This window comes from Cherax quadricarinatus, chromosome 40 (genome assembly GCF_038502225.1).
Source record: "Cherax quadricarinatus isolate ZL_2023a chromosome 40, ASM3850222v1, whole genome shotgun sequence".
NCBI classification, from domain to species: Eukaryota; Metazoa; Arthropoda; class Malacostraca; order Decapoda; family Parastacidae; genus Cherax; species Cherax quadricarinatus.
The window spans coordinates 6303747-6327136 of record NC_091331.1 but is presented as its reverse complement, the minus strand read 5'-3'; the positions used below and the strand labels follow the sequence as shown (position 1 = coordinate 6327136).

General features: G+C 37.2%; 1 protein-coding gene across 4 annotated transcripts in view; it reads left to right on the top strand.

Annotated features, from left to right (window-relative positions):
* LOC128687378 (uncharacterized) overlaps positions 1-23145 on the top strand; it is a 49107-nt gene extending 25962 nt beyond the window's left edge. For 3 of the 4 annotated variants that reach the window (XM_070092666.1, XM_053774823.2, XM_053774822.2), the window contains 14 exons: positions 1191-1326; positions 1443-1510; positions 2138-2235; positions 2346-2453; positions 4619-4671; positions 5029-5107; positions 5894-6001; positions 7840-7938; positions 8635-8773; positions 10403-10524; positions 14578-14702; positions 15363-15519; positions 20920-21108; positions 21284-23145. In XM_070092666.1, the coding sequence (XP_069948767.1) occupies positions 1191-1326; positions 1443-1510; positions 2138-2235; positions 2346-2453; positions 4619-4671; positions 5029-5107; positions 5894-6001; positions 7840-7938; positions 8635-8773; positions 10403-10524; positions 14578-14702; positions 15363-15519; positions 20920-21108; positions 21284-22267 (2465 nt within the window). In that variant the 3' untranslated portion in view covers positions 22268-23145. The remainder of the gene's footprint in view (positions 1-1190; positions 1327-1442; positions 1511-2137; positions 2236-2345; positions 2454-4618; positions 4672-5028; positions 5108-5893; positions 6002-7839; positions 7939-8634; positions 8774-10402; positions 10525-14577; positions 14703-15362; positions 15520-20919; positions 21109-21283) is intronic. The other variant, XM_070092665.1, reaches the window with a different exon arrangement.
* Positions 23146-23390: the final 245 nt, after the last annotated feature.

The window sequence follows — 23390 nt, the reverse complement described above, 5'->3', positions numbered from 1 at the left end:
TCAGTTCTTTCTTAACCCTTTTGGGGTTTCGGCCGTACTAGTATGGCTTATGCGCCAGGGTTTTTGACGTACTAGTATGCATAAATTCTAGCGCCCTCAAATCTAGTGAGAGAAACCTGGTAGACCTACATATGAAAGAATGGGTCTATGTGGTCAGTGTGCGCAGTATAAAAAAATCCTGCAGCACACAGTGCGTAATGAGAAAAAAAACTTTGACCGTGTTTTTGGTTTAAAACAGCGACTTTGCACTTCATTTTCGTATGGTATTTATGGTTGTATTCTAGTTTTCCTGGTCTTGTTTTGTAGAATGGAAGACATATTACAAAAATTGAGATGATTTTGATTGGTTTCACAATGAAAAGTACCTTGAAATTGAGCTCAAAGTAGCAGAAATGTTCGATTTTTGCCGAAGTTCAAAAGTAAATAAATCATGCCACGCGTCCAATACACGTCAACTGGTGAATCTAATATTCTTTCACAAGTGCGCTGGTATTGTTTATACCATTTCTACACTAATACAGTAGTCTGCATAACAGTAAATATTCTATTTTTTGTGAGAATAAAAATTCAAAGTGGAAAGCAAAAGAAATGTAAGAGGGGTGTGGGGATGTGACTAATAAACAGAGAAAATATTATTTTAGTGCCAGGAATGACTTTCTTGTTTATTCTGAACCCTATTTGGAAATTGGCATCTTTTGAAATTTGTGTGAAATTGGCAAAATTGCTAAATTCTGTCCACTTTATTGGATAGTTGAAATTGGTAAATGAGTGGTTTTTTGTACTCATTCGATGGAAAAAATGGAGTTCTAGCAAAATAGTTATGATTTTTGTCGACCAGTACACTGGAATTGGCTGAAAATAGGGCTCAAAGTGGGCAAAATCGGCGATGCATAAACATCGTCGAGACCGCTAATTTCGCGAGAGCATAATTCCGTAAGTTTTCCATCAAATTTCATAATTTTGGTGTCATTATGATTGGGAAAAGATTCTCTATCTTTTCATAAAAAAAATAATTTTTGTTTTTTTTTGGGAAATTTTGGCGACCCTGAGAACAAGTCTCTGAGAGGGCCTGGCGACCCTCAAAGGGTTAATAGTCTTCCATTACAGATCAGAACTTTTTAAAATGCAAACATTATTAATGGAGCACAAACATTGAATTATTCAATTCATAGTTAATCATCTCTCTACAGGTTCCTCAAATTGGATGAGATTTGTCCGGAAAGCAACAACATTTTTGGAGCAAAATTGTGTGGTTATGCAAACAGATGGATCTCTCTTTTTCCTCACCACTAGTGACATAGTACCTCGTGCAGAACTCAGAATTGGGTTTGTAGTAGTTGTATTATTTTAAATTACCTACATTGTCACATGAATTTTGGAATTTTTTTGTCTCATAATTATTATTTGTTACCCATTTTAATAAACTTACATACTTTGAACAGATACTCAAAGCAGTATGCTGATAAAAGGAACTTGCACATCCTGGAGCCAACTGAAGAAGAGATAAAATGTGAGTAATTTGATTTTTTTAAAATCTGGCGTAAAAATGATTGTCAAATATTATTACAATATCCATTACGGTATTATTAAGGAACTTTGTCACCCTTTTTGGACAGTACCTTTTTTTATGCTAAATTTTTTTGCAAACCTTTTTTCTTTAATTTTGGCAAGAAGTGTCAAATACATATAATAATTGTATACATCAGACAAGTGTGGCCCAAGGCCAGGTTAGTGCAAAGGATATTCATTACTGCATACTGGCACAGCATTCATAAAACAATTATTTTCTCTGTATTATATTATTTGGTCCTCATTCATTAGTGCAAATCAGTGTAACTCATGTGTTCATAAGTTGGGGATCTGATGTACAGTGATCCTGTCAGATATTACAATGGATCTACAAAAAAAAAATTAAATTTTATAAAGATGGGAAATAAATCAACGCTATGATAATCACACAGTTTATTTAGAGGAAATAGTCGTGTCAGATTATTTAGTAATTTGTAAAGTAAATTTCAGGGTAGGTCATTATCTTTCAGAAGTAGTGTTGAGACTTAGAAAGTGTGAAAACAAAGGGTGGCATAAGATTTTTACACACTTAATATTTAAGTAATCAGTGCAATTAATTTCATTACAGTTTTAGACTCACTGAAGAAGTCATGGCCTTGTTATGAGTGTGATGAAGGGTTTGAGTCATCTGCTGAACTACAACAACATTTAATTTGTCATGATGAGGTTAGATATTCTCTAATTCATTTAACACATGAAATCAAAATATGTTAAGTTGTTAGATAAGAGAAAACTATGCAGTATGGTCCAGTAAGGATGTTTTTATTATATTACAGGAGATTGGGGAGGTTGAGCGCAAAAAACGCAGGAGGATCAAGACAAGGCGGCCACGTGGTAATGGAGAAAATGAGGCAGGGATGAAAAGGCTCATTAAGAGAATTAAGGTTGAATGCTGTTATTCACTTTATGCTTGTTTAATTTAGGACTTTATTGTCATTTATAGATATTATTTTATTTTATTTTATTAACACACTGGCCAATTCCCAGCAAGGCAGGATGGCCCTAAAAAGAAAAACTTTCACCATCATTCACTCCATCACTGTCTTGCCAGAAGGGTGCTTTACACTACAGTTTTTAAACTGCAACATTAACACCCCTCCTTCAGAGTGCATCTCCAGGACTCAAGTCCGGCCTGCCGGTTTCCCTGAATCCCTTCATAAATGTTACTTTGCTCACACTCCAACAGCACGTCAAGTATTAAAAACCATTTGTCTCCATTCACTCCTATCAAACACACTCACGCATGCCCGCTGGAAGTCCAAGCCCCTCGCACACAAAACCTCCTTTACCCCCCTCCCTCCAACCTTTCCTAGGCCGACCCCTACCCCGCCTTCCTTCCACTACAGACTGATACACTCTTGAAGTCATTCTGTTTCGCTCCATTCTCTCTACATGTCCGAACCACCTCAACAACCCTTCCTCAGCCCTCTGGACAACAGTTTTGGTAATCCTGCACCTCCTCCTAACTTCCAAACTACGAATTCTCTGCATTATATTCACACCACACATTGCCCTCAGACATGACATCTCCACTGCCTCCAGCCTTCTCCTCGCTGCAACATTCATCACCCACGCTTCACACCCATATGAGAGCGTTGGTAAAACTATACTCTCATACATTCCCCTCTTTGCCTCCAACGACAAAGTTCTTTGTCTCCACAGACTCCTAAGTGCACCGCTCACCCTTTTCCCCTCATCAATTCTATGATTCACCTCATCTTTCATAGACCCATCCGCTGACACGTCCATTCCCAAATATCTGAATACATTCACCTCCTCCATACTCTCTCCCTCCAATCTGATATCCAATCTTTCATCACCTAATCTTTTTGTTATCCTCATAACCTTACTCTTTCCTGTATTCACTTTTAATTTTCTTCTTTTGCATACCCTACCAAAGTCATCCACCAACCTCTGCAACTTCTCTTCAGAATCTCCCAAGAGCACAGTGTCATCAGCAAAGAGCAACTGTGACAACTCCCACTTTATGTGTGATTCTTTATCTTTTAACTCCACACCTCTTGCCAAGACCCTTGCATTTACTTCTCTTACAACCCCATCTATAAATATATATAGTGCAGAATATATAATACACTGTACACTACAAATTTATTAACACTAACACAGATTAATACAGATATTTCATCAGTCCAGCTGTATTCATTTGTCTGTATTTCTTCAAAAATGTAGTAATACTCAACTTTATAACCATTACCTAGGAGCACTTTATTAAGAATACACTTAAAGGAGGTGTCTTGATGTTGATAAAGGACTCTTTTTCTAAGTAATTGGAACTGTTCTCTACTTGGATTGATTACCTCTCATTTCCCAGGTGCTGAATGATTAATTGGTTTAGCACTTACCTAATGAATACAATAATGATTCAGTATAGGTTATCTCGCCAAGTTGAGCACATTGGAAATCACAGGGAGCACCAGATACGTCTAGAAAGCTAAAGCCACATTCAAAATTTGAGTCTTTTAGGTGGAAAGTACAGTGCCTGCTTTCTAAAGAAGGGCAAGAATATTCCAGTTCAGAGGGACATCTGAACTATGATGTCAGCACACTTCTGACAAGACCACGATTGAATGAGTGCCGTGAATTTATTTCTTCTCTTATTTTGGGTCACCCTACCTTGGTGGGAGACAGCTGATGTGTTAAAGAAAAAAAAAAGCTGCTATCAAACCTTGTATGTGTTTGCTTACCAGGCTGTCCAATATGTTGAGTTTATCGAAATAACCCAAGTTATGGTGCATGTGTGTACTTGGGCAGTGGGTGTAGAAGTAAGTGATCACTCAACCATTTTCAAAGTATTTTGGTAGTATCTCATTAAAGTCGCAAGATTGGAGATATGTTTCTTATGTCCCATCTGATATAATTAGTTTGTCATGTGAATGTTTTAAGTTTCCGGTATGTAATGTGTACAGTATTGTATAAAGAGTACATCATTTTTATTAGGAATTAGTTTTCATTTATACACGAAGTGAACATTAGTATAATACACACAATCTCCTTTACTTAACCAACCTTGCAATGTTTGCCCCATCAGGTGTGTGGGGAAGGAAACTCTATTGCTAGTACGTCCGAGGCAGGAGCTGGAGGGTAAGCATATTCACATCAGTTTTACATATTTACTATATACAGGATGCTTGGACATCCACCAATTCTCTATATATATTTATTGTAGTTAACATATTCTTCATGGGGAAGTGGAACAAAATTCTTCCTTCGTAAACCCTGTGTGTCGTAAGAGGCGACTAAAATGCTGGGAGCAAGGGGCTAGTAATCCCTTCTCTGATACGGCCAGTTTGTTGAAAGAAGTTATCATATATACAGTGTACAGTACTGTGTACTGTATTATTTGCCTCCTCATTTTTGTTATATATATATTTTTTTATAAAACTAAGGGAATCATCTAGCAGTAATCATGAGATATAATGCAATTGTTTGGTTCTACAGAAGTGACTCTGGTCTAGTGGAAAACAGTATTCAGCACAGCCAGTGTTTGATATGCAGTCTTGTCTTCACCATGCCAGAGGTATGTGTACTCAATACTGTAGCTGAATGTATTTCTGTCTAACTACTATGTTTTCTAATCATTCTGTTAGTTGCCTAGTACATGCCACATTCTTGATACTAAATCCACTTTCTAACTGCTTGCAGTTTATATAAGAAGTCAATTTTCTTGAGCACTTTCAAATTCTTGCTTAGTCACCTGCATTGTCATGGATTATAGGCCCTGTTTAAAGGGCATTAGTAAAATGCAAAAAAAAAGATAAAAAGAAAAAAGATAGAAATCTGTTTTAACAAGGTAAACAGTGTAAGAGAGGCAGTGGCATGATGTGACTAGTGAGTTGCTAATTAGTGGAAGAAGGGTTAGTTCATGGACTACACCACAATACATGACCTGCCCCAGTCCCAAGGACATTGCCTGAGCAGTGCACATAAGTCAAATTTCTTGTATTTCACTCCAGGATTCAGCTACACTCTGTCAAAGAAGCACTGCACTATAGACATTGGGTGATCATAGTATAAATCATATTCTGCTAGAAATGTACTGTTGAATTGAGTATTGTAGAAATGTTTACTGTGTTAGCTTAGAGGAACTGAAAAGCTGAGGTCAAGCTTAGTTGAGTTCAGTGCATTGTAAAGTTAGAGTGCCTGCACTGTTGAAAGAGGGATGGGGAGGTTGCAGTTTGAGGATTAACATTGGACTGCAGTGTCTATCATGGAAAGAGGGTTGAGTGGTTGTGAAAAATAGATGAGATTAAAAAATTAATAGCACAGTTTGGACTAATCATTTCTTTTAATATGTTTATTACAGGTACTTAGAATACACCAACAAATTCACGAGCGCACTGACATCAAAGAGGAAGATGCTTCTGCCATTACATTGAAGGAGGAGGATAAAACTTGCCCTCAGTGCATCAAAGTATGCTCTTATTATGAAAGATTTTCTCTGAGAATGTTTGACACAGAAAGAACAAAAAAGGCACAATACCATGACTGGAACAATACACAAATAACCTGCACGTAGGAGAGAAGCATACAGTGACGTTTAAGTCCAAATTGGACCAAGTTGGACTGAAACATTCTCATAAGCTTCTTTTTCCTATGTGCAGATTATTTGTGTATTGACACCTAGAATCTTAATACTTAATATAGTTCCTAAGTAATGTTATAAAAATTAATTTGTAATGACATAGTTTTTTTGTTCACAGTAACTCATGGGTCCTTTCCTTTGATCATATCTCTTTTGTTTTTAAGTTGAGAAACCAGCAGTGCAACTCGTTTATAAGTTTGGGACTTGCTGTATATGTTTATAGTAAAAGCAAAGGCATATGGAGAAAATAAAACAAGAGGAACAGTGTATATTTCAGTCTCACATTGAGATACTCTTGAGAGTTTGCTGAGGAGGCCCTTATTATGAAGTCAGAATATGCAGTACAGTACTGTACTCTTTACTCTTTTTCATTTTCTCCATGTGGGTTTGTTTTTATGACCATCAGTGTTTATGGCACTTTGTATATAGATATTTATGTATTTTTTTTAACACACTGGCCATATCCCACCTAGGCAGGGTGACCTAAAAAAGAAAAACAAAGGTTTTTCTTTTTTTCAGTTTAGTAATTTATAGAGGAAAAAGGGTTACTAGCCCCTTGCACCCAGCATTTTAGTCACCTCTAATGAAACGCATGGCTTACAGAGGAAGAATTATACTTCTTGAGATAAATCCAAGTAATCTGTTAGCCTTGTTGCACACACTTAGGCACTGCTGCCTTGGCTTTAGATTTCTGTTTACCATGACTCCCAAGTCTTTTTCACATTCTGTATGATCAAGCTCTACTTCACCTAGTTTATAGCTTCGAGGGTTATTTTCATCACCAAGGACTAGTACCTTACATTTATCAACATTGAACTTCATCTGCCATTTTTCAGACCAAGACATTAATTTGTTCGGATCCTCCTGGAGTTCATTGCTATCCTCCTCAGAATGAATCATACGGCCTATCTTTGTGTCATCGGCAAGTTTGCTCATGTCACTCGTAATCCCTTCGTCGGGGTCATTAATGTAGATTATGAACAGGGGGGGCCTGAGATTGATCCTTGTGGAGCACCGCTGGTGACTAGTCCCCATTCAGATTTGACACTTATGTTCAGTTTAGGATTCAAATTAGACAAGTTTAGATTTAGAAAGGATATAGGAAAGTACTGGTTTAGTAATAGGGTAGTTGATGAGTGGAATGGTCTGCCTAGTAAGCTAAAACCTTGGGTAGTTTCAGATTTAGGTTGGATAAGTACATGTGTGAGAGGGGTTGGATATGAGCGGGACTTGCACGTGAGTAAATGGAATTGTCAAAGCTTATTGGTTGGGTAACATTTATTCTGTTAGTGAGTTGGACTTGTGAAGGACCTGCCTAGTAAGGGCCAATAGGCCTGCTGCAGTGTTCCTCCTTTCTTATGTTCTTATGTAAGTCTTTTCCTCTTCCCCATGGAGAATATTTGTGTGTGTGTGTGTTTGTGTATATTTTTTATGTATTTTCTCCATGGGGAAGTGGAACAGAATTTTTCTTCTGTAGGCCATGCATGTCATAAAGAGGTGACTAAAATGCTGGGAGCAAGTGGCTAGTAACTCCTGTATAAATTACTAAATTTAAAAAGAAAAACTTGTTTTTCTTTTTAAATTTAGTTTTTCTTTTTAGGTCACCTTGCCTTGGTGGATTATGGCCAGTTTGTTGAAAAAAAAATATTTATATATTTTTTATTTAGGTTTTTGAGACTGATGTAGAACTCTCCTGTCATGTTGAGGAGCACGGCTTCCACCTCCCTGTCCAAACTAAACCTTACAAGTGCGACTTCTGTTATAAAGTAAGACATTCATATTGCCTATTGCCTATATTTTGCAATATATTCCATGGCTTCATTGGATGTTGTAGGTCAGGTATCAAGTCACAAGTGTGATATCTAATTATATTGCAGTAATTAATATTTTAGGGTGTAGTTTTTAAGGATGTATATTAACTGGGTAATAGTTATAGAAGGCACAGGAGGAATGAATTTAGACCTTGTTGCAAATTGCCAAGGATTACTTATATTTAAAAAAAGTACTAAACCCATATGAGCCATTCAGTGGCAATAATGAGAAACCTTAAGTTTAGTAATGCTTAGATTAATGGTTGATAACAGATATGGCAATGAAAGTTTCAAGAGGGAAGAGGTAAGTGTTTGAAGTATGAGGTATGATACGAGAGCAGTCTGTTTGACTATAAACTACTGTACTAGATAAAAGGCTATTGGATGTATGGTCCACTACAGGTTTTTAGAGGAGCTGATGATATGTCTGATCATTATTTAGTATGTGTAGTAGCTACAGAAAAAGTGGAGGTGGAACATAAGGTCAAGAATATTAATAAGTAAAAAAGAGGTGAAACTTTATTTAAATTTAAGGTACTGTAGTATATGCTGGAGTCAGTAGGGGTAGTTATGTCATAAACATATCTACTTGTGTAAAAAAAAAATGCATCATTATACATATAAAATTTTTCCTCTTTCCTTTCCTGCCAGTCATTTTTGCGACTAGAACGTTTGGAAGCACACACAGCAGTTCACGGAAATGAAGCAGAGAAACCTTTCAGATGTAACCTGTGCCTGAGACGGTTTTGTAGCAATGCAGCCTTAAATACCCATATCAAATTTCACACTGGTTAGTAAGATTGGCTGTCTGGTAATGGCTGTTCAGATTTCATTTAGAGTACTGTATATTGTATTTATGTAGTAGCAACATGTACACATTCAGTATCTATACTTTACAGTAAGACAAATACTTGCTGTAATCATTATGTAGATACTTCAAAATTAGCACCTTTACCTGTTAATTTGATGTTATTAAAAAATTGATGTTTAGAAAACATGCTAATAAAATCTGTTTTGAGTTGTTACATAAAAAAAATATTGCTAAGAGGGTGCAGTATATTCACCATTACAGTAAGGATGATGAATTTTAATATGAGCAGTATTGGACCCATGCTAGTTTACAGTTCATGAGAGGCATCCATCTAGTATCTTAGGAAGAATAATGTTTCCAGACAGAAGAATGATTGTACTGTAAGGTATTGTACATTAGTTTTATCTCTGGTTCCATTACACTGTTTTCTATTAACTAGCAGGAGAGCCAAGCCTTCCTATCTCAACACCACTTTACACATATTTTAGATATATAGATTATATGGAGAAATGCTTAAATTATGGAATATGCAGTTGTAGTATGGTGTCCATACCTGAAAAACATTTGCACAGGTATAGAATATTTATTGCTGAATGATATTTTGGTCATAGCACTTTTTTCCTAACCACCCACTGGACATTTTCCTTCAGCTAAAAGTTGTATACAGTACTAAAGCATATGTAAAATGATACTGATCTTTGGTATAATGTAAGTAGTTCAGTAACAGTGAAAAAGAGCAGATAATCAATATTTTATAGGCATGTACAGTGTTATAAGAAACATTTAGATGCACTATTAGGTTTCATGTGCTTTTATCACTAGGCATTAAATATGACAAAGTTTTTTACTTAAGAGACTTCAAGAGGTTCCTTGATGCCATTCAGGGGCTCTGGATTCAACAGTGTTTCTGACCTCCATTTCCTTGGATTGAACCTGATTTCCTCCTATTCCCCTAGGCACTAGATGTCCCCTACAGGTTTAGCACCTTCCCATGAATGTAGTAATAATAATACAGTACTAGAGAAATGGCAAAGTGCCAACAGTATGATGAATAAAATATATTCTTAAGCCAGTTTGTGGTGAAATATATCAACAGTAAGACTCCTTTGCAATCAGTCTTACTCCCAATAATAATTAATGTCAAAGAATAGTGACATACCCATGTTTTTTCATTGTTTGTAGGATTTTTCTTATTTTATATTTTTTCAGGCAAGAGACAAGAAACACTTGACCACAAGATAAAGAAAGGAAAATGGTTGTCAACAAATGGCTAATGTTTTATCAGCCATGACACTGATGTAAAATCCTGAGCTATTATAGTGTATCAAAGAAAACTCTCTTTAACACCACTACTCTGCCTTTAATATAAAGAACCTACAAGAACCTGAGTTCTTGTAAGTTGTGCAAGAAAACTATAATTCTAACATCATTGTTGTTCTCTCTCATATATCTTTAGTAGTATTTAAAAATTAGGAATCTTATCAACAAATGCAGTGCACTAGAAATGGGGCAGTACTAACTCCTAAGGAAGTATCTTTTATCAAAAAATTGTAGTTTAGTTTACACAGTTAATGGATTGACACTTATACTAACATGTTAACTCCCCAGAAGGCAGTAAAGGCTATGACTGCCCCATTTGCAGGGAAGGGTTCTTCTCCGTGGCCAGTCTGAAGGCTCATGTATCTACGCATTGTATAAACGGAAAGTATGAATGTCCTACGTGCAACAAGGTAAGCAAACTTTGTGTCACTTATATAAATTATCATTATTTTGATCTGGATGTGATGGGTTTTATGTCACTTATATAAATTTTTATCATTTTGATCCAGATGTGATGGTTTTTATGTTTTCCTTTGATTTTTCCTTCTTAACCCTTTGACTGTTTCAGGCCCCTTTCTGAAACTTTCATTCTATGTCGCTCAATTTTTTGAAAAAAAAAAAAAAAATTTCTTATGAAATGATAGAGAATCTTTTCCCGATGGTAATGACACCAAAAGTTCGAAATTTGGTCGAAAACTCATGGAATTATGCTCCCGCGAAGTTAGCGGTCTCGGCGACATATGCGTATCGGCGATTTCGCCGACTTTGAGCCCTATTTTCAGCCAATTCCATTGTTCCAGTTGACCAAACTCATAGCTATTTCTTTAGAACTCCATTTTATCTATCAGCTGAGTACAAGAAACCTCCCATTTACTAATTTGGTCTACCCAATATGGTGGTCAGAAATTGGCAATTTGGCCAATTTCACGCAAACTAAAAAGATGCCAATTTCAAAATAGGGTCCAGAATAAACAAGGTAGACATTTGTGGCACTAAAATAACATATGCTCTGTTCATTAGTCACATCTCTAGGCCCCTCTTATATTATTATTGCTTTCTATTTTGATTTTTTATTCATACAAAAAAATACAAAATTTACTGTTATGCAGACTATTGCATTATTGTAAAAATGGTATAAATAATATCAGTGAACTAGTGAAAGAATATTAGACTCCCCAGTTGACGTGTATTGGACGTGTGGTGTGATTTATTTACTCCTGAACATTGGTAAAAATCAAACATTTTCGCTACTTTGAGCTCAGTTTCAAGGTCGTTTTCATCGTCAAAGTAATGAAAATCATCTCTATTTCTGTAATATGTTTTCCATTTTATCACCTAAGACCATGAAAACGCGAATACAATGATAAATACTATACGAAAATACACCTCAAAGTCAGCGTTTTATTCCAAAAAAACGATCGGATTTTTTTTTTTTCTCATTACGCAATGTGTGCTGCAGGATTTTTTTTATGTGGTGCACACTGACCACACAGACCCATTCTCTCACATGTGGGCCTACCAGCTTTCTCCCGCTTGATTTGAAGCCGCTAGAATTATTGAGTATATATACGTCAGAAACATTGGCTCGTAAGACGTATTTATACGTCGAAAACAGTCAAAGGGTTAAAGGTCTTTTGCATTAGCCATTTCTCATTATGTGATTATTTCAGCATTTATCTGTTGTTAGTGAGATGCTTTTCTATCCAAGCACAGTGTATCATAAACAGTAGTCAGTGGTACAAAGAGACTCATAAATAAAGTAAAACACACAAGAAAATTATATTTTATTACTACCAATGATGCCCTCTTCAGTAGGGCCTTCTAAGTCTCATTACTAAGTCAAATTGTGCAGTATTTGTTCTTTATATCTGTTTTGTTTTATCCATGTGGATGTGCTAGTGTCATGATATTCCATGAGATTTTCACTACTTTTGGCATTCATCCATATATGACAACTGACATTTATACCTAAGTTTACAATCCATTTTTCGTATTTTACTCTCCTACACTCTAACATTGCATGTAAGGGAAAGGATCACCAAGTGTAAAGGAAATGTTGACTTCCTTGTTATAATACTTGGGGTTATCAGCCTTAAACTTTAACGAAAAGATATATAACAAAACCTACAACGTAAGATTAAAAAAGGGTATTTAAATACAGAGAAGACGACTGTATTCTTATTTTCTTGTAAATACTAAATAGAAAAATGACACACACTCAGAGATAAAAATAAAACAGTAATAATATCTTACAGCTCAATGAAACCTACTGTGTAACAGAATTAGCTATTGGTCAGGGTAGGTGCTTGCAGGTTCTGTGTTGGTTGTCTCAGACTCTGTAGATGGTATGACAGTCTGGGCTTCTTGAATTCATGGAGCTGGTGCAGGACACTGATACACACCAGAGTAAATCAAGTTGTTGGGTTCCTAGAGATGTTTTTTTTTTTTTTTATTATCACACTGGCCGATTCCCACAAGGCAGGGTGGCCCGAAAAAGAAAAACTTTCACCATCATTCACTCCATCACTGTCTTGCCAGAAGGGTGCTTTACACTACAGTTTTTAAACTGCAACATTAACACCCCTCCTTCAGAGTGCAGGCACTGTACTTCCCATCTCCAGGACTCAAGTCCGGCCTGCCGGTTTCCCTGAACCCCTTCATAAATGTTACTTTGCTCACACTCCAACAGCACGTCAAGTATTAAAAACCATTTGTCTCCATTCACTCCTATCAAACACGCTCACGCATGCCTGCTGGAAGTCCAAGCCCCTCGCACACAAAACCTCCTTTACCCCCTCCCTCCAACCTTTCCTAGGCCGACCCCTACCCCGCCTAGAGATGTAGCAGATACAAATGACCTCTACTACAGATGGCAGAGTGAACCGCTTGACCTAAGAATGCAGGGTAATCACAGAGCCAACACCGAGCACAGTCAAATAAGTGAGCAGAATTTCAGAATCGGTAGTTTACGCTACTGTACAATAACAAGTCCTTTTTAATCCCTCACAGTTTGGGTGACCCACTCCAAACCTGTGGGGTTTTCAGGAGTCCAATGAGGGGTGAAATGAGGACTGATCCAGGGCACAGTCTACTAGTAAAAGAAAAACAGAATCGAAAAGAGACATACTCCATATCACCAGGTGATTTACACCGTGAGTCAGGGAGCTGGCTCAAAGGTGGTGCTGACATTACAAGCTCCTACAAGAGTAGAGCAAAGTAACAAAGGCCAAAAACCATTTGCATTCATCCCAATATAAACATTAATACCTTAGTATGAACTTTTCCTTCACATGCATGGTAATTCATATGAATTTTTGTGGCACTATTTTGTGCACTACTTCATCAGTATATTTTAAACAAATCAAAACTTTATTATCCAAGTGTTTTTTCACTTAGTTTAGGCACAAGTAGAAGGTTACTTAGCCTGATTAGCAGCTAAAGCAAAACCTTTAAAAGTTTTTACAAATACTATACACAGACTCAGGAAATCGTAATGACCGCGGGTTCAAATCCCGCCCATGGTATGGTTTACTATACACAGTACTGTACATGGTTAATAAGTGACTAAGGGGTTCAGCTCATTTACTCTCATAGTCTGAAATGTTGAACTTATGCACATACAATTATAAAGTGATAGGTAGTGGGGCTCAGATGCATTTTTTAAGAGCTTTAGCCTTGATAACATTAATGAATGATTATGATTAGTCATTTCAATAACTTTCATTATTGTGCAAGAATGGTATATAATACCAACAAGATGAAATTAAGACACATGTGCAACATCTGGGTATCTTCATTGTAGACGTTTCGCCATCCAGTGGCTTTATCAATACAAATTCCAGGACATAACTTGAAGACAGTAGGACTATACACAGAAGATGAGGTAATCAGTCCCTCAACCTAGGAGTAGGTGCGAAGAGCACCGTAGTCGTGGAGATTCTGAAGCAGAAGCAAGGAGCCTGGAGCTTATATACTAACGTCAGGTGTAGCAGACGAGGACATGTACGTAATCTTCACTACTACAACTACTACTACTACAACTAACCCATCTCTTTGGGAAGGACCTACTTCCACTGGGAAATCCCGCCTACCAGTGACTATGCCCTCGTTTGCTACACCTGACGTTAGTATAGTATAAGCGCCAGGCTCCTTGCTTCTGCTTCAGAATCTCCACGACTACGGTGCTCTTCGCACCTACTCCTAGGTTGAGGGACTGATTACCTCATCTTCTGTATATAGTCCTACTGTCTTCAAGTTATGTCCTGGAATTTGTATTGATAAAGCCACTGGATGGCGAAACATCTACAATAAAGATACCCAGATGTTGCACATGTGTCTTAATTTCAACTTTCATTATTGTGTTTAATACTAGACTTCAGATTACCATAAACTTAATTATATTCATATTCAAACAGGAAGATAACATCAATGTGATTTTTCAAGGTGATAATTTACTCTTGCAGGTATTCCCTACGTATAGTAAAATACGCCGCCACATACGGTCATACCATGCTGTCATGCCACATACCTGTTCTGTTTGCAGTAAAGAGATGCCTTCGATTGACAAGCTAAAGATTCATATGCTGAGGCAAGTAGGGCAGCAGCAAAATATTTGATAGAGATCTTGATCTACAATTTTAGTCTCAAGTCAACCATTATTGACTGGTATTACATTCCTGATAGAATCAGTATTACAAGTGTGTGGTGCTATAAGTCAAGTTATGGCTTTAAATTTTATTTGGTCTGTTTTGTAATAAAATTGTTTGAAAAACACGAACCTCTTACGGGATGTTCCTTGATGCTGGTGAGGGGCTTCTGATCTAAGGATTTGGACCTATGCTCCAATTCCTGAGTGTGAATGCTTTCAATTTCCCTAGGTACTGTATGGCTCTTATGTGATGAATGGTTTGAAAAACCGACAAGTTGAAGATTGAGACACTTATGCAGCATATGGGAATCTTTATTCAGGAAACGTTTCGCCACACAGTGGCTTCATCAGTCCAATTGTATTGGACTGATGAAGCCACTGTGTGGCGAAACGTTTCCTGAATAAAGATTCCCATATGCTGCATAAGTGTCTCATGGCTCTTATGTGTTTAGTGCTCTCCCTATGAATGTAATAATAATTATGAAACAGGATGATAAAATAACTGATATTTGCAGTTTATTTTTTATTTAAAAATTTATAAATTTGTGGCCTAATTAATTATTCTTTATCTTTCTTACATATGTATTGATATTTTTACAGTCATTCAGATCGGCGTGACTTCCTTTGTCCAGATTGTGGAAAGAGGTTTAAACGGAAGGACAAACTTCGTGAACACTCGAAGCGCATGCATTCAACTGAACGTGAGGCCCGAGATTCTAAATCGGTTCCTAAAGCACCACCCAAGTTTGTCCCTAAGGTGCAGTGAAAGTGATCATGTAAAGTAACTGTTGCTAATTATGTCTCCAGGTTTTTCCTAGCCAAAGGTTTAGTTGAAGATATGGAGATATACCAGTATGTTTTAAGATCCTTTAAGCTTATTTGCATGTATTGTATCAGGTGTATAAAATCTCATTAGGATAATGCTATATTAATATGCTACAAAATCATCATTTTGAATTCAAGTTCCATAACCACCACTGGAATAGCAATAGCAGATGCCATCAGCTGCGATGGAAAAGACCTCTCGCTATTGTGGAAAACAGTTTGCTTTGTTAAGTGTTACATTCTTGAACAGGGAAACATTATCAAAACATGCAGATTTCTTAGTATTAGTGATGAATCGTATGGACAAAATTAGATAATACTGTACAGGTGAATTTGTGGTGTAGGCTACTGTAACTGAGCATAAATATATCTTTACAGCATTTAACAAGACTAATGATGCACTTGTTAACTATTAACTGGAACTGATCATTAAATTAGAATGCTGCTAAATTAAATATGAAAATAAAGTTATAAAATCTTAGTATGTATCTGCATTGATAGTAATTTGTCAATTTTTAAAACAAAGTAAAGGATTCATCATCTGTCAAAGAACCTTAATGTTTATTTTTGAAAAGTTTAGTTAATTCAACCTGGCATTATATATCACCAATATACTGCTGGCTGGTGGTCTAGGAACCATGATGTGTGTCCATATTTTGTTCTGGGGAAGGTATCTTAGTTCAACACTGACTAAATAGAAGATTGCTTTACACTTGGTGTTAATCTTTAGTTCACTCTGTTTTTCTTTATTCTGAATATTTTTGCATGGAATAATCCCAGGTTTCGAAAATAAAACTTTGATTTTTAGATACCCAAAATTAAAAAAACTATGAATTTTGACAAAAATTATGTATTTTATTTTAAAAAACTAATTTTTATAAAATAAGAGACTATTTTCTTAAAAACTAAGTTTTAATGCTTTCAAAATTTCGAATTTTCAAAATAAGAGAAAAAATTTTAAATTTCAAAAAGGATATTCTTTTAATTTTTTATTTCAGATAAGTGATAAATTATCTCCATGGGGAAGTGGAGAAGAATCCTTTCTCCTTAAGTCATTCAGGTCATAAGAGGCGACTAAAATTCCAGGAGCAAGGGGCTAGTAACCTCTTCCGTATAAATTACTGAATGTAAAATGAAAAAAAACATGTTTCTTCTTTTTCAGGGCACCCTGCTTCGATGGGAGACAGCCAGTATTAAAAAAAAGTGATAAATTTCTAATACAGTGGAACCTCTACTTGCAAGTTTAATCCGTTCCATGACCTTGCTAGCAGCTGGATTTGCTCGTTTGCAGAGTCAATTTTCCTCATTTAAATTAATTGAAATGCAATTAATCCGTTCCAGTGGAATTCTGTACTTCAATAATTTTGCTAATATTAACTCTACAGCTTATTTATCTATCTCACTTCATCTAATATGACATAATAAACAATATAAATAACATAGAAACCTGATATATACTCTAAAATGAATAAAATATGTCGTTCATGTAGTGGTATGGGCAGTGTCGGAAGTGGACGAGAGTTTGTCTGGAAACAGGACAAAATACTTCTTGAATAATTTCGCTAATATCATCTATATGGATTATTTATCTATCACAGTTCATCTAATATGACATAAACAATATAAATAACATAGAAACCTGATATATACTATAGAATGAATAAAATATGTCATTATATATGTGGCGGCAACAGCTGCAGAGTGTGTTTGTCTGGAGACAGGACAAAATGCTCCTTGAATATTTCGCTATTATCAGCTCTACGGCTTGTCTATCTATCACAGTTCATCTAATATGAAATAATAAACAATATAAATAACATAGAAACCTGATATATACTCTAGAATGAATAAAATACGCCATTATGTAACAGGTGGAGGCGGCCACAACCGCTCCCTCTTTGTTGTGGTAAACACTGCCTTCTAGTGATGCCCTTTTGAAGCTGTCTATTATTATAATTATTATGTAGTACATTATTATATATGTATTATTATTTTTTTTTTTTTTAACAAACCGGCCGTATCCTACCATGTACTATTATTATTATACATATTATTATTATTACAATATAAATAATTTGTGATTTTTATTCACACAAACAATATAAGATTTACTGTTATGCTTTATTGCAATAACTGTATAAATAATGTCAACCCATTCACGACTGCATACTGGAATGGACAGTGACATTTGTTTACTCTTGAACATAGCCAAAACAATTGAACATTTCTCCTACGTTGAGCTCAATTTCAAGGTACTTTTCATCATGAAAGCAAAAAAAATCATATCTATTTCTGTAATATATCTTCCATCCTATCAAATGAGACCAAAAAAACGAGAATACAACCATAAAAACCATACGAAAATACCGCTAAGGGGTGGCTAATTGCTGAGAAGTGAACTCCATTATTTATGCTTAGATTTCTTTCATTTTTGGTGTACATTAAGAAGCATCTTTCCATCATACATTGCCCAAGTTTCAATAAGATAGTCCAGCAAACAAACGAGATACAATTCCCTAGATCAAGAGCAAGAGCCCCTCACCAGCGTCAAGAAACCTGCCTTGAGGTCTGCTCGCTTATGGAAATTTTGCTCGTGTATTGAAGTAAAAAATCGACCCATCGACTGCTTGTATTTGGAAAAACTCACATGTGGATGTGCTCGCAAGTAGAGGTTCCACTGTACATTACATTTTGTATTTGGGACATTAAATAACTAGGGTGCTCATAAATCTGGATTGGTTTAAGATCCTTTTAACACAGGCCGTCTCCTATCAAGGTAAGGCAACCCAAAACAAGAAACACTTTTGCCATCATTCATTCTTATAACTGTCTTGCCAAAGGCTTGCCAGTACAGTGGACCCCCGCATAACGATGGCATCGCATAGCGATTTTTCCGCATAACGATTACTTTTATCGCAAAATTTTTGCCCCGCATACCGATTAAAAACCCGCATACCGATTTTCGTCCGAGACGCGTCCAATGTGCCCTCACATGTGCCGGCCGTCCCATTGTTTACCAGCCAGCCTCCGCAGTAACATCCAAGCATACACTCGGAATATTTCGTATTATTACAGTGTTTTCGGTGGTGTTTCTGGAAAATAAGTGACCATGGGCCCCAAGAAAGCTTCTAGTGCCAACCCTGTGGTAAAAAGGGTGAGAATTAGTATGGAAATTAAGAAAGATTTTGAAGGGTTTGGGGCTAACCCTGAGAAGCCTATGCCAGTTGTGGAATCCATTGTGCCTACTTCAAAGATTAAGGAAATGTGTGCAGAGTGGTTTGAACTGCAAACCTTTATAGATGAAAATCACCCTGACACAGCTGTTGCAAGCCGTGCTTGTGACTATTTCAATGACAATGTTATGGCCCATTTTAGGAAAGTCTTGAAGAAACGGGAGGTACAGAGCTCTATGGACAGATTTGTTGTGCGACAGAGGTCCAGTGACTCTGAAGCTGGTCCTAGTGGCATTAAAAGAAGAAGGGAAGTAACCCCAGAAAAGGACTTGCTACCTCAAGTCCTAATGGAAGGGGATTCCCCTTCTAAACAGTAAGAAGATAATGCTCTCCCCTCCTCCCATCCCATCAATCATCACCAGATCTTCAATAAAAGTAAGTGTCATGTAATTGTGCATGCCTTTTTCAGTTTGTGTGTATTAAAATTAACATTTCATGTGGTAAAAAAAATTTTTTTTCATACTTTTGGGCGTCTTGCACGGATTAATTTTATTTCCATTATTTCTTATGGGGAAAATTAATTCGCATAACGATTATTTCGCATAACGATGAGCCCTCTTGCACGGATTAAAATCGTTAACCGGGGGTCCACTGTACTACAGTTCAGATGCCCCTCCAAACGGCAGATAGCCCCACCCCTCCTTCAGAGTGCAGGCACTGTATTTCCCATCTAAAGTGACTCAAGTCCAGTTAACCAGTTTCCCTGAATCCCTTCACAAAATGTTGCTTTGCTCTCACACTAACACCCCTCAAGGGAGGTTCCTTGATGCTGGTGCTGGGCTCTTGATTTAGGAAATTGGATCTGTGCCCTAGTTCCCTGAATTGAGCCTGAATACCTTCCACATCCCCCTCCCCCCACAGGCACTGTACAATCCTATGGGTTTAGCACTTCCCCCTTGATTATAATAATAATAATAATCACACTCTAACAGCTTGCCAAGGCCCAAAATTCATTTGCCTCCATGCCTATCTAACATGCTCACACATGCTTGTTAGAAATCCAAACCATTTGGACAAAAAAACTTCCTTTACCCCCGACCTCCTTCCCAACCTTTCCAAGGATGACCCCTATCCCACTTTCCCTTCACTACAGATTTATACACCCTCAAAGTCATCCTGTTTTGCTCTATCCTCTCTGAATATACAAACCACCTTAACAACCCCTCCTACCCTTATAAGGCCTCCTTGTTCACCTGCTATCCTGCTCTCCATCGTGCCCTTAATTCTAAATTTTAATAATAACTCGACCATACATTTTACCTGGTATATTCAGTAGGCTTATTACCCTAAAATTTTATAGTTATTGAACATAGATACCAACCACTCCAAAACTGTATCCCCGCAGCTACTTTACCCCCTTTCGTTCTACCCAATGCCTTGTGCACCTCCCCACACTCATATTTGGCTCTACTTCACTCCTAAAGGATGTTATTCCTTACTGAGCAATGCAGTATCGGTCTCCCTTCATCAACATTTAACAACCGTTCAAAATATTCCCACCATCTTCCCATCTAATAACTTTCCTCTTCAGTTTTTAACTGTCAAATCCATTTGTTTCCCTTGGCTTTCTCAACCTGTTAATCTCGCTCCAAAACTCTTTCTTATTTTGAGGAAAATTTGTAAACAGAACCTCACGTACTCTCATTTGTTCTCCTTTTACATTTCCCCACCACTCTTAACCTCTCATTTACACTCCATATATTCCACTCTCATTATATCACTTCTTTGTAAAAACCTCTCATATGCTAACTTTTTCTCCCTTATCACTCCCTTTACCTCATCATTCCACCAATCACTCCTCTTCACACCCACCCTCCTAAATCTACAAACTTCTGCTGCACACACTAACACTGGATTCTTAGAACTACCCCATACCTCTTCAACCTCCTCAATACCTAAAATCTCACTACTACAACTTTCTCCCAATTTGCTTATGCCTAGTTATGGCACATATTACTTGACACTTGCATGAATGTCTTTGTATTCCTGGGATAATGGTGTTTCTAGTGTGTTTCAAATAAAGTGTAGAACACAAAAATGGTGTTTCCATTGTTTTTCAAATGATATGTAGAACATAATTATGTTTCTTTTCATCCTAGGTTGATCCAACAGATTATAAACAATTTGTGTACAAGTGCCACACATGCCTTCTTGGTTTTAAAAGGCGAGGAATGCTGGTGAACCACTTGGCCAAAAGACATCCCAGTGTGGACCTGACAAGTGTACCTGAACTTAACCAACCCATCCTCAAAGCTACACGATGTTATTACTGCCAGTATTGTGATAAAGTAAGGCTTCCACGTTTCCCAAGATAGTTGATATGCATAATGTGGAATGCGATACTACAATAGATTGAAGTATATGTAGTTTGTTTATCTGAACATTCAAAGATAAAGCTATAATTTCTGCTAAATATTCAAATAATTATTTACATTATCTGTTAAATTGTTATTGCTTTTCCAGATGTATCGTAGCAGCAGCAAACGCAAGTTGCATATTCTTAAGTATCACCCTGGAGCTGAACTTCCACCACCGTCCACTACCCACAATGAGGGTGAAAGTGGTGAGGGACCATCTTTTTCCCAAACTGTTGGTGCTACTACTACATATCCACACCCGTGTAAGTGGTGCTATCGTCAGTATACTTCAAGAGCAAGACTTGTGCGACACCAGCGCCACCAACATCCAGTCCTTTGTGCTGACAGCCCATCCCACAAAGATTATGCTCCTGATGTTCCTGAGTCAGCAGTGAGTAATGTTGATCCCTTGCTAGAGGCTCCTGATGGCTTGTCTGGAGAGCTTGCACTAAGAGGTCAACTTGTCACAGATGGTAGTCTTCTACGTACTCCTCGCTTGGTGAGTTTGGCACGTGGAGAGCCAAGTACTTCTGGAGCAGCGGGAACAGAGGATGACTTGCTGACTCAGGCAATGGGAGAGATTACTCCACTGGCAAGTGGAGAACAATATGTACGTTTAGTGGGCACTGGAACTGAAAGCCAGCAAGTTATGGTAGGACCAACACAGACTGCTCGTCCCTTATTGGTCCGCAGCGATGGGGGACAGCAGGGAGCTGCTTTAACATTAGTAACTGCTGACAGTCCAGATACAGTAACCTTTTCTATTCCATCAGGGCAGTTTATATCCTTGATTCCAGGGTTGTCTGTGACAGGCACTGCATCAGCAGTAACCTCAACTTCCCGATCACTTGCAAATGGTGGAGCCTCAGTTAATATACACACTGTTGATGCTCAGGAAGGGGTAGGATCAAGTGGGGGATTACAGTCAGAGTGTGTGTCAACCATGAGAATGACATCTGCACTGGGCTCATTAAATGATAATGAAGCTGAAGCTGTTGAACAAGTGGTACTGGCAGCCCATCAGCCACCATCACCCTCCAACTCTGTAGTATGGCAACAAGCTCTGACCTTCACCAGTGCACCTACCTAAGATAAGAGCTCTTTATCTTCATGCATCATTCCATTAATGTAACGTAACACCATTCCTTGCCTTCGTATGTCTTACATAAGGCTAAAATTTTCATTCTCATGAACTGCAGGTACAGTATAGAAACCAAGTATTTCAGTACTTTATCCAGTGTAAACCAATTACTATAATTTTTTTATGCACATCTTTACTCGACATAACTGCTATTTATTTTCAAATTTTTTTTTTTGGGGGGGGGGAGGGGGGGCTGTATTCAATCTTAAGTTTTCAGCAGTTTGCTTCAAATCTCATTACTGATAATATAGCTTTGATGAGTTTTGATTCTTTACTTCTGGAGCCCGACTATGGGCCAGGCTCATAATCATAATGGTTTTTTTTGAGTATTTTTCACCTATTAATGGGGTTACTTTCAAATTACCAGAAAAAATTAAGGTTTATATCTTTTTAAATTATTCATGTAATTATTATATTGGGAAAGTGTTAAGCCCATAAAGTGTTTGAGGAATAGGAGGAGATTCAGGTTTGCTCCGGGAAAGGATAGCGTCAGTTCCTTGTATCAAGAGACCAGCATCATTGCACCCCTCTTCCTCCCTGGAAAGGTTTGTGCTTAGTTATGAAATTTTTCATTGTTTTGCTTAATATCACATGCATGCACTTCCATACACACTGCTGGGCATAATGCATTTTTATTTTTTAATATTTGAAAAGTTGCAAGGATTGTGTTGTCATTTAAGCTCAGTAGGCACTCTTGAAAAATTGTATTCATGTGAAGGGTTATACAGTCCTACAAGAGGTGAGATATATATTTAATGGAAGAGGGGTGGTGGCAGTGTTGTGGAAAAAATACACTTTATGCAGAAAAATGTAATAATGCAAATAGAGTAACCATTTCATTTAATCATTATATGTTGAACTATAAATTATTAAATTAATGGGAGGCACTAAAACCATAGGAGTCATACAGCACCTTGAGAATGGGAGGCAATCAAATTCAGGCCAATGCAAGGGAGGACAGGTTAAATTCCCTGGATCAAGAGCTCCTCACTAGCATCATTAATTATCAGACTAAGCACTAAACCCACAAGGGTTATATAGCATTGCAGGGTAGGGTGTGCTAACTGTTTAA